General features: G+C 44.3%; 1 protein-coding gene across 1 annotated transcript in view; it reads left to right on the top strand.

Annotated features, from left to right (window-relative positions):
- The first annotated feature begins 719 nt into the window (after nucleotides 1–719).
- Nucleotides 720–12,535, top strand: part of Shroom2 (shroom family member 2) — a 116,511-nt gene continuing 104,695 nt past the window's right edge. Inside the window, exon 1 of the mRNA XM_048441666.3 lies at nucleotides 720–1,010. Within this exon, the coding sequence (XP_048297623.3) occupies nucleotides 861–1,010 (150 nt within the window). The 5' untranslated portion in view covers nucleotides 720–860. The remainder of the gene's footprint in view (nucleotides 1,011–12,535) is intronic.

The raw sequence follows: 12,535 nt of genomic DNA, 5'->3' as shown, positions 1-12,535 counted from the left end.
GGCCGCCTCTGCTCCTGTTTGGGAGGTGCTGGAGGGCAGCTGCTCTGGTGGCGCTCGCCTCCAGGTCCCGCCTAAGTCCGGGATGCACACTTCCGCCGCCTCACCTGTTGCGCCCGGCCCTCCCCGAGCCTCCCAGCGTTGCACCCGGCCCTCCTTCCCTCCCCGAGCCTCTCAGCGCCTGCAGAGCTGGGCGGAGGGACCGTGGGATCTCACGCCCAACCGAGTCCCGGAGCACGGAGCGCGCGCTTCGACCACACCACGATCCGTCGAGCGCAAAGGAGGAAACCCGGAAAACCCTTTGCACCTTCATCGCAGTCCGAGCGCAAGCCCCCCTGTGCGCGCTCCCGCCAGGGTCCGGGCTCCCGGGCGCGCGCATGCCCCTCCCCCTTTCCCTGCCCCGCCCCCTCCCTGCGCCCCTCCCGGCGCTCCCTCCTGGCCCGGCCCGCGCCGCGCTTTGCAAGTTGTAAAGCTTCTTCAGCAGCGGCCGGCGGCGGTGAGGGTGGCGGCGGTGAGGGTGGCGGCGGTGGCCGGGACGCCTGGAGGCGCCCTGGTGGTGCTGGGCCAGCTCGTGCTGTCCGGAGTGCGTGGGTGTAGATCTCAGTGGCTGCGCTTTTTCCAAGTTGCTTACCTCGTTCTGCGGCGGCCGGGACGCCTGGAGGCTCCCTGGTGCTGCCCGGACTGCACGGGCGTGGGGCCTTCGCGCTGCGCTTTCCAAGTTGCAAAGCTCGTTCTTCAGTGGCCCGGACGCCTGCAGGCTCCCTGGTGCTGCCCGGAGTGCATGGCCGCGGACCTCAGAGGCTGCAGGGACGGAGTGCATGGCCGCGGACCTCAGAGGCTGCAGGGGCTGAGCGTCCCGCACCATGGAAGACACCGAGCCCCGCGCGCGGCCGGAGCGCCCGGGCGAAGCCCACGGTACCCGCCTAGTGGAGGTGCGGCTGAGCGGAGGCGCCCCTTGGGGCTTCACCCTGAAGGGCGGTCGCGAGCACGGCGAGCCTCTGGTCATCACCAAGGTAAGGCGACCTCGGGGTGTGCACGGTGACTGTTCCGAAGGGGTCCCCGATGCAGAAGGCTAGTCCGGGTCTTGGGGCGCTGCAGATAGGGCGTCCGGTGCGCAGCCTCCCTTGATGGGGGCATCTGCAGGGGTCACCTGTGCATGGAGTCTGGTTCCGGGTCTCGGGGCACTGCTGGGGACACATCTGCAAGGGTCACCTGTGCCTGGAGACTGGGGTATAGACAGCTGGAGCTGTGTGGTTCCGGCTCCAGCCTGGCGGCCCTCGGGCTACTCCCAACGTGGCTGGGAGTTGCAATGGCTCCCGTTCCGGGTCTCCTTCCCTCCCCCTCTGAGGAACGGCCTGGTCGTCCCCTGTAACTCCTGACCTGGCCAGACCTACACCTGCGAGGCTGCCAGGAGAGAAAGGAAAATAAACAGTCCCAGGATCCAGGGACTGGGCATAGCCTTCACCGTGCTTGTTTGCTTTTTAGGGCCTCTGGTTGGTTGCTTTTTTGCTTTTTACCTTTTGGTCTGCACGGGTTTTTTAGTCTGAAACCTGTTTTTAGGGCCCCTGGTTGGTTGTTTTTTCTGCTTTTTACCTTTTGGTCTGCACCGGTTTTTAGTCTGAAACCGATACTAGAAACTCCTGCCAGCCAGCTTCACGACTCCCAGGAGCTCATCCATGTTTCCTGACTTTCTGCTTCCTTTCCTGCATGCATGCGCTCTGGATGCTCAGCACATTGATTGGGACTTGTCGGCGTGCTTATAAAATAGAATTTGAGTTCTGATCATAAGGAAAGAGACCTTAGTCTCACTTGCATGCATGTGTGTGTGTGTGTGTGTGTGTGTTTAGGTTGCTTTAGAACTGGAATGCTCTTAAAACACAATCCATCTTGGTACTTACCAACTAAACGTGTATAAACCTGTATCAACAGACAACACGTAAATCTCTCGGGTCTTCTGGTTAAAGGAAATGAGGGCCTGTTCTGGGCAGAGCTGAGTCTCACTAAGGGCAAAGTCTCCTTGAGAATGTCATAATTTCTGTTTCCTAGAGGTGTTGGGTGGTATGAAGGTGACTGACAATTTTCATGCCTAATAGTGCCTCACCTGGCATATATTTATTTTCTGCTTCTCTCTCTCTCTGTCTCTCTCTCTCTCTTTCTCTTAGGCCCTCGTATTCCGAGCATCTGGCCTTCAGCTGCCTTTGTTGCTCAGAGATGACCTTGAACTCCTGACTCTCCTGCCTCCATTTTCCCTTTTCCCTACTGTTCCTGGCATGAACTTCTTTAGAACAACAAAAGACGATTCCACACATCTTCCTCACCCTTGTTTGAGTAGCAGATGGAATGAGCTATACATCATTTAATGTGAAGGTTTAGGATTTTTAAGACATTTTTAAGTGTGTTTGTTTTCTTTTACATTATGGGTGTTTTGCCTGAATGTACATGTGTCCTCTGTAATAGCGGCAAGCGCTCCTAACCACTGAGCTAACTCTCTGACCCCTAGCGTTGGGTCTTTCACCATATAAGTAAGTTGGAGATTACTTTAAATGGAAAGATTTGCTAGAGAGATTTTCATTCTCCTTTGCACAAGATAGTTCCAATTTTACAAACTCTGCATGCTTAATGGCCTCCCGGCTCTCTGCTTTTTATAAATGGAAGTACATGTTAATCAAACTCAGCCTCACTAAGCTGTACTACCCCTGCATAATTTTTGTATGTGACTCAATATAACTGAAAAATGACGGTTTTGTTTGCTTAGGATGGATGGGACTAAGAACAACTTGTGTTTTTTTTTTTAAATTTTCATGTATACATACACATTCATTGCTATTGTTTCCGTGTTTGTGTATGCAGACATACATTCAGACAAACATTCCTATGTGTGAAATAAAAATAAGTAAAATCTCAAAAAAATGATGAAGGGAATGTGTCTATTTACAGCCATTTACAAGGTAGAAATCAACTGCTCTGATAGATACCAGGGGAAATTGTTCTCCAACTGGAGTTCACTTTCAACTTTTCCTCTTCCAGTAGCTATTGTAATGCCATTGAAGCTTATTAAATACCTTTTCTAATAGTTCTTTTTCCATTTAAAAAACATCTATGCAATTTTTATATGTTGGGTTCTTGGTAGACCACAAGGATTTTCTGTTTAACTTTCTATTAATTATAATTATTTTCCGTTTAATTTTCTGTTATAATTATTCTACTATTTTTATATTTATATACTGTTAATTATAATTATGATTTTGTTAATTGATACTTTTATGTTTAGCTAATTATGATTTGGGAGTAGCTTGACCCGATTTAAGAGGACACATTCTTTTGTTAATGATGTGACTATCGTTTGAAGATCTCATAAGAGCATGTATCTCAGAACTGGTAAAATGGTGTACTCTGAGGTCACAGACCTGGCAAATCCTAGGCAGGGTCTTGAAAGTCAGACTCTGATGGTGAATATCAGTCTTGCTTCTTGTCCAGTAGGCGCTGTCTGCTTTTGACTGAACTCTCCTGCTATGTTATCTATGTTGAGTAACTCAATACCATCTGCAGGTTGACAATTTTTCCCTCTTGGTACCAAGGGCATTCTGCTGTGGGATCTATTCTGTGCACTGTCGTCCATTTAGCTGCTTCCTTGGCTTCTACCCACTGAAGGAAGGCCATTGGCACCTGACTCCAGGTATGGCAATCTGAATGTTCCCAGACATTGACAAATGCCCCCAGCCTAGTTATAAATCGCTTTTTTACATCTAATGGTGCATTGCCTTTGCTTTGAAGGAATTTGGGCTTTTATTTTTTTCTTTTGGAAAACAGTGGCCTTTAGGGTGGTGTGTTTGGAGGCCCTTGGCATTTCCAGTGTTTTCATGTGGGTGTGTTTTTCTTTCTGAGATGAACTCTTGGCTCTGAGAAAAGGCTTTATTTACACAGTAAAATGCAAACAAGCCCTTGCTTCATCTGCATTTTTGTAGTTGGAGAAAGGAAATTGAGAGCAGAGACTTCCCAGTACTGTGCTTTATGGGCAATCAGAGTAGACGCTGAGGAAGGTCTCTTATTCTCTGGAATTGGTTTGAAGTTAAACGACATTAACTGCCCAGAGGAGTCACATTCATAGACTTTCAGAAGCATGCCTGAAACTCTACAAGACTTCTGTCAAAAGACGATTTTATTAGAAATCATAACTGCTGAGAATCTTTATAACAGTTTGCAGCTTGAAATCTCACTACCATTAATAAACAAGCAGATGCACACATACACACACATAAAACTGGGAAGCACAAAAACACGCTAAAGCCCATTTTCTCATGCTGATGGTGCAGAAAGAACAGGAACGACCTGCAGGTTATAAGAGGTCTCATGATTTGGTGGTATTCTTGAAGAGTATAGGTGGGTTTAGGAACTCCCAGGGACCTGAAATATTACACTTTAACTGAGTTGGATTTGCAGGTAGGTTGAACCCTTGTGGCCTGATGGGTTTTTTTGTTTGTTTGTTTGCTTTGTTTTCTTCATCCTCCCCTCCCCCCACACCTTTGTAGTATGTTCATTATGGAAACAGGGCTTGGCAAGTGCTCTACCACTGAGCGACATCCTTAGCCAATCTTGCCAGTGCTCCTTGAGAATTTCGTTGGGGGTGGAGACCAAGCTCTTTTCTGTGACTTCACTCACTGGAGAGTTGCATCCACCAGCTGGGTATCAGGAGGCCCCCTGCAACCTCATGAATGTTTATCAAGGGAGAGGGGATGAAACCCTGGCTCTGGCTGTTCATAATTTATTAAATCCCATCCCCCATGCCAGAAACTGCTAACAGAGGCCCTAAGCATCCTATATAATACCTTAGTGATTGAAAAAGGAGTCTCTAGTTTAGAGGCTGCAGGGTTAAGGTCTTGGTGGCCTGGGATCACAAATGTTGGAACAGTAGCCCAGTGGTTTTCCCTTGTACCCATTTGCTTATTTGTTTGTTTTTTTTAAAAGGTCTATTTTATTTGCATGAGTGTTTTGCCTGCATGGAAGTGTACCATGTGAGTCCAGTAGCCACAGAGGCCAGGAGATTGATTGGATTGGGAATGGCAGAGGGTTGTGAGCTGCTGTGTGAGTGTTGGGAACTGAACCTGAGAGGGTTGTGAACTGCTGTGTGAGTGTTGGGAACTGAATCTGAGCCCTCTATAAAAGCAGCCAGGGCTCCTAACCTCTGCCGTATCTTCCCAATCCTTGCTTGTTTAGGAGACAGAGTCTCCTTGTAGTCCAGGTGTGCTTCAGATTGGGTCCTTAGGGAAGGACGACCTTGAACATTTTGTCCTAAGTGCTCCACCTAGGATTATTGGTCTCTGCCTACACAGCCATCACAGCTGTGGGGTATGGTGCTTGGGATTTTGTGAGAAAGGTGCTTTACCTTATGAGATCCATCTCTATCTCCTTTGTTTACTTTTGAGACAGAGTCTGTCCAAGCTGGCCTGGAAATCTGTTAAAGGGCTTGAGTTTTCTGAGTGCTGAGATTGTAGGTGCTCTATTATGCCTGGCTTAAAATTTGTGTGTTTTTGTGTGTGCGGGGGGGGGGGGGAACAGGGAGTGGAAACCAGAGCTTCCTACAAGCTAGGTATGAAGTTCTAGTTGAAGTTTTGAAAAGGGGAATCCTTGAATTTAGTGGCAGAACACTGGATGTGAATGTCTGGATTTTGGTTCACTTCTGTGTGCCTCACCATTCACCACAGGCCAAACTACTTTGTCCCTGTCTGGGGTCCTTGGGTCTTGTCTCCACTTCCATTCCCTACTTCCTCACACTAGCGTGCTGAGGTCATATAAGTCCTCAGAATTGTAAACCTCAGTCTCTTTGCAAAGGCAGTCACTGCAGGGTTTGGAGTTACTAGGGTGTCATTCTAAAGATAAGTCTGTAGTGAGAATTCATAGTCTGGTTAAAAAACACGAGGTTAAGTTTTCTTTCCTGTGCTGAAAGGCCTTTTCACTTGAGAGACCAGCCTTGCCAACTGGCTTTCAAATATATCTTTATTACCCCTTCCAGCTTGCAAATTAACTTGGCCTTGCCGAATCTAATCCTTGTTCCTTTGGAGATGTTTCAGGCACATGGGGAGCCAGGCAGGGTGGGGAGCCAGGCACGGTGCCTAAAGTTGTCATCCAAGGTCTTATAGCTGGAGGCTTTCAGGTTCAAGTCCTGGAGGATTCTCCTTATGGGAGGCATGAGAGTATGTGACTCACACCTATAAATCCAGAGGCTTCCACCACTACAAAAAACTATAAACCTAAGCTGTGCGCCACACTTGTGTGCTATGCTGAGTTCAGTCTTGCTGGCTGAGTTAAGAGTAGTGCTTAACATGTCCTAACATTTATCTTTTTGAAAAAAATAAAGGTAAAAGTTAGTTTGCCCAAGAGCTACATGTTGAATAATAAATAGTTTTTACTTGGTCATAATGAGATGCACTTTTTTTGCACTTGGAGTATTTCATAAGTCTTTACTTGGTAGGAGTTTTTAAGAGTATATTTTTATTACATGTACACATGTGTATATGTGCATGTCCCTGAGGTTAGGGCCATCAGCAGTTGTGAGCTGCTTGATGTGGGTGCTGGGAATTGAACTCAGGTCCTCTGTAAGAACAATACCTGTTTTTATCCACTGAGCCATCTCTCCAGCCCCTAGAACATTTTAAAAATGCGTTTTGGAATTATCTCCTTGCTGAAGTGGTTTTGTGTCAGCCTGCAAATAGACTTGGATTCATGACTAAGCTCTAAGAAGTAAAGAAGGAAAGTTCTGGAGTCGGTCGAACTTTTCTTTGCATGCCAGATAAGACAGAAACATTCAACAAGGTAATTTTAGGGTATAAAGACTGAATAGACTTTTTATTTAGACTGTCTTTTACTTTCAAAGACTAGAAAGGTGTGGGACCATGCTTTATAGGAGACGTTGTACAGGCTTTGGAAACTTAGTCTCTTTTGATAGACTTATGCTGAGAATTTTAATTCATAGGAGGATTCTGAAAGAGCTCTAGTAGAATTCTAGAACATACGGCTGGGTGGGGAGTGAGGGTCATAGTTGGCGCTGCCTGGAGATATGGCTCAGCTTTCTTTTTATATTGGAAAGGATTTTTATACAGTAATTTTTATTGTTTTTCCCTCCCCCAATTCCCAATTCTTCCCAGATCCTCCCCACCTCTCTAGCAACCCAACTCTGTTTTTTTTTCTCTTAAACACCCAAAAACAAAACAAAAAGCAACCAGAAACCACACAGAACACAGACACAGAAAACAAAACAATCAAAAGACCAATAAGACAAAAAAAAGCCCAAACAAAGCAAAATGAGACAAAAAGTGTAAAAATACCATTGAGTTCATTTTGTGTTTGATCCCGGCCCTCCCCTGAGGTGTGGTTAATATGTCCACTGAGACTCCCTTTGGAGAAAACTGGGTTTTATTTTGCTGGTGGTTATCAAGCGTAGATAACGCCTTGCTTAGGGGTGGGAGATTGTGTCCACTTATCACTTTAGTGCTAGGACCTGTGCAGGCCATGTGCTCCTCATCACAGTCTCTTAGTTTAGTGATGCATCATCAGGTCCAAAGAAACTCTGGAATGGCTAACTGGGGTGTCTATTAGCACACCAAAGCACACGCTGGCCTCTAGGTTCTCAGCATCACAAATACCTATTCCAGAGCATCCTGACTCTTCCCACCCTACCTTAAACTTTTCCGGCTCATGGTCTTCTCTTCTCCAGCTTGTCCTTCCTCTATAACCCTGCCATTTCAGCCCTGTGCCCTCTTTGCCTCCCCCTTCTCTGGCTTCTCCACCTCCTGGTCCTCTTTTTCTCTTCCTCTCTTTCTCTTCCTCTCTCACCACCCCGTCCCCACATGGTCATGTTTAGCGTGTACTACTTTCTTCCCCTACTTTGGACTCTTCCAGATGCCCCTGGATGGACTCTTCCTCATATCCACACAAACACCTTCCCATCCACCATGCCTGGAGCAGTCATGACCTCACTTTATATATCTGGTGCTAAAACTCCCCCATTATGTATGAAAGACACTCTTTCCAAGGTGCCGTCCTGCCCTCTGGCACTTATTCTCCTTATGCTTCCTTTTACACATAGATCCTCGACCCTTCGAGGGCTTTGGTGAAAATGGCCCGTTTAACACTGAGGACCTCAAAGGCTCACTCTGTGCCCATTGTCCAGTTGTGGGTCTCTGTGTTAGTTCCTGTGTACAAGAAAAAAAGTCTCTGAAGAGGGAGGAGCAAGGCACTGATCTACAGGAATAGCAGTAGCCATTACGAGTCGTTTGATTGCTGTTTCTTTAGAAGAACAATAGTATCAGGTTTCCCCCAGGCCCATGACCTAATTAATTAGTCTTAGGTTCTTGGCCACTTGAGCAGTACCAGATATGGGTTCCATCTCATGGAGAAGACCTTAAATGGTATCAGAAAACGATTGAGTGCTCCTATAACATACATGTTATATATGTTATTGTATTGAGCATTCCTGTAACATATGTGTCACTACTCATTGTATCTTACAGACAAGTCACTGTTGTGGGTTACAGAGTTGAGCTGAGAGGTATTGATGATTGACTTTCTCTTCCAGTACGGTGAACACTAGTAAGGACAAAGCTTCTACTTCGGCACCAGTTTAACTTCTATCCAATGACACATGCATATGTCTTCAGCAATAAAGCCCTAAGATCAGGTTGCATGATTAATTCCAGGCACCTCCATTTTTTTTTTCTGTCATCCATGGGCACCTGCTCTCGCACATGTGCACAACCCTCTCCATAGACACATAATTAAAAATAATACAAATGAATTCATAAAATATACTGCTGCGGGGGGGGGGTGGCATGTGGTTCAGTCAATAGGGCATTTATTTGCCTTTGGTTCAAAGAGAAACAAAACAGTATAGAAACAAAGCCAGTACTGAATTCAAGTCAAGGAAGTGGTCTATTGCGATTTCACCTTGGGAAAATGTGTTTCAGTGGAAAGATAATAGTGTATCATTTAAAACCAAGGCCAAGATATTGGTGTCCATTGATAACCTAGCACTGGGGAGGCTGGAGTAGGAGGGCAGTAAGCTCTACTCTAGCTTTGACTACTTAGTGAGACATTGGGAGATGGGAGTTTAGTCAGTGGTCGAGCTTGTCCGCAGGTTTGAGACCCTGGGTTTGATCCCTAGCATAATTTTAAGTGGGAATCAAGGAAAGGAAAGTAATTGAAGAATATGAATTGCAAAGCAAAGGTAAATTCCTCTTCCTCTGCCTGGATGAGGAGATCATTTTGTATTTTTAATTCCAGGAGTATTAAGTTGCAAGAAATAATGATTTACTGTGTAGGAGAAGGAAGAAAAACAGTGTTCTAGACGAGCTATGGACTGCTGTGGTTCTCTTTCAAGCCGTAGGAGATTTTTAAATTTTCAGATCAAAGACCATTTGGGAAGGTCATGGAGAACCCAGGCAGGGTTGATTCTGTGTCCTCAAAGATCAATATTTTTGCTTATTGGCAGAAGAAAGGGGATAGAGTGCTTGTGGGGTTGTTTGTTTGTTTGTTTTTGAGATGGGATATTGCTATGTAGCTCAAGCTGATGCAAGCAAAACTAAGTATTACCCAGACCACTTAGGAATGCAAGCCGTCTTTCCTCTGCCTTGCCTCTTTAGTGCTAGGAGAGAGGGAGAGGGATAAAAAATACCCACCCAGCTTTGTTTTTATGTTTATGGAAATGGCTCTTTGGCATCAAAGTTAAGTAACCAAATAGTTGTTCTTCTGTACTCTCAATTAGGCTATTGAAACTTTTTTTTCTCTTGTGCTGGACAGGGAACCTAGGGTCTTGTTTTTGTCTGCTAGGCAAGTGTGGGTTCTCATGACCTCCAGGGAGGTACCACAGCAGCTTTTGAAACTCATTTATTTCTCTTGACACTGGATCTTTATCCTTAAATCGTCCACTTATAATTTATATAGCTGTTACTCTTTTTTTTTCTTGACTATAGACAGGGATTCAGCCTTGTCTCTGCAAAATCTGCTCTGGTCTTCTCTCTCTTAACTCCTCAGGTGTATTTCCTGCCTTTCCTTACACATCTGATGAATCTCATACCATAATTTGGGCTACAAGAATATTTTTTCAGCCTTGACGTTGTTTATATTTGGGGCCAAATGATTCTTTGTTGTGGGGCCATCTGTTAGTTTTTTTTGTCAACTCGGCCCAAGCTAGGGAACCTCAGTTGAGAAAATGCCTCCCTTAGAATGACCTGTAGGCAAGTCTGTGGTGTGTTTGCTTTTTTGATTTTTTTTTTCTGTGTGTGTGTGTAAGTGGTACCACACCAGGGCAGGTAGTCCTGGGGGAGAGTGGAGTTGGGGTGGGGGATGTTCACCTGTAAGGTGAAATAAATCCTTTTCTCTCCAAGTTGCTTTTGGTCATGTTGTTTGCAGTCTTTTGTGGTTCTATTTCATTGATTAATTTTCTCTGCAGTTATCATTGATAACCAATCCCTAACGATGACAAATCTTTTCATATATTCTTACATATACCAAAGCAGCTTTTCTTCACTTTGCAATATTAGGGTTTATCTTGCTATTCTGATGGTGGTCATCATTCTCCATTTTCTTTCAGCACCTAATATTACAGAAGTGAAGTCAGACCTTTCTAATTCATAATCTGTTAGGTTTTCTCTTCGTGGTTTTGATCTTGGGAAATTTTGTTTAATCTTATCTTCCAATCCTTTCACTGGATTTCAAATTTGTGACCTTATTTTTTTTCAAATTCTAAATTTTGTCTCATGGTTCTTTTTTGACACCATACTGATCTTGTTTCATGGCTAATTCTCTTGTCTTGTAATACTGAGCTAGTTTTCAAAACCATCCGTGTTCCTCAAAGATTTTGTTTCGGGGGTTGTTTCTGAAGAAAGGGCTTCTTTCTTCCTCGGCAGAAGTTTCTTCAGTCTCTAGGGCTCATTGACTCTCTACTGGTATTAAAAAACAGATTGCTTTGAATAACATGTATTACCTGGTGCATGTGGATGAGTGACGACCTAGCGAGGTGTTTTTCTGGGAACTCCTGAGAGCCGACACTTTAGGTTTCTTTTGGAATGGGCTATATACCTGTCAAAGAGTAACTTTAGCAGATATTTTTGTATAAAGCGGATTTCAAGGTGACAGGAAGCATACTCATGGGGGGATCCTGGCTTTGCTCAGCTGAATGAACAAGACAGAGTCCCTACTCTGGCCATAGCAGATTGAGCCTGGAGGAAGTCATCTACTAGTAAGGAGTTGTCAATGCCTGTTTGCATCAATGCTAGTTCTCCCACAGGGTCCTTAGCGTTTTTAGCCCCCATCCTCCAGTTCGTTAAACCAGAATAATTTCTATTTTATTGTATTATTGTGGGGATTAAATGAGACAGCAGGTAAACTTGAATTCATTCTCTTCCTCCTTTCTCCTACTCAATCCAGATTAATTAATTAAAAAGCTGAGAAATTATAAAAATGTTTATGTATCAAAGGACTTGTTTACTGTATACAGAATTTGAGCTGGATTTCACATGGCAGAAATTTAATATGTATCAAGGTGATTTTGTTACTGCTTAGTATGGAGTTCATAGGTTTGCATTTAAGTTAAAAGATATATCTAATTTGAGGATGTTCCTCGGGGGTAGAGTGCTTAGTGTGTGCAAAGCCTTGGATTTGATCCAAAGCAATGCAAATCATAGATACATAAATAAATGAAAGTTAAAAGCTACATTTAATATTAGCTTCGGTCTATTGTTTGTATTTTATGTAGCCTCATTGTTTTCTTCTATCCCTCCAAAACTTAAATTATTTTAAAATAATTTAACAAAATGCTTTAAGGATTATTTGTATTATTACCCTAAAGCATTTTGCTAATTTTGTAATAATGTGAATGAATGGTCTTTCAGATCAACAGAAGTTGTCAAAAGTAATTTTTTTCAAAGGCAAATGAAACTAGTGGGAAGGATAAAAGCTAAACATGTTTGTGACACCAGGCTCCATTTTATCTCACGCCTTCAATTATTTGTAATAGAAAATCTTTCAAGGAGTTGGATATGCAGGTGTGGTGTGGTTGTGCCTTGTCGGGAAAAAATTCTTTGTAGCTCCTTCCTAGTGTTGAGCTATATGTTTCTCAACTCCCCACAAAGCTAGGCATGGCTGTGTGACCATCCTCCTCAGTGAAGTCCAAATAGAAGTAACGTCTGCCATTTTATAGCTGCCCCCTTCCTGAAAAAGGTTCTCCCTTTGCCCAGTTGGAATTCAGATAGTCTCAGAGCAGAGCTCCGGTGACTAATGATGCTGTTTTCTAGGGCATGGCCCTATGCCTTGTACTCACTACTACATGAAATCTGCTTTGTGTTTGTGTTCCTGAATTGCTTAACAAGTCAGACAGAAATGAAATCCTAGCACTAATGAAACGTTTTCCTTTTAACAGATATGTTCACGGGGCAAATCTGTAACACTTTGGACACCTGTGTAGGAGGACATGATTTTTGACTTTGTGGGAAGGATCACAGTGGTTGTCCAGTTAGCACACAGCTAATTCCGCACATACTTATTA

Source organism: Myodes glareolus, chromosome X (genome assembly GCF_982192425.1).
Source record: "Myodes glareolus chromosome X, mMyoGla1.1, whole genome shotgun sequence".
In the NCBI taxonomy this organism is placed as follows: domain Eukaryota; kingdom Metazoa; phylum Chordata; class Mammalia; order Rodentia; family Cricetidae; genus Myodes; species Myodes glareolus.
Note: the sequence above shows the minus strand (reverse complement) of the source record. Positions and strands in the feature narration are given on the sequence as shown.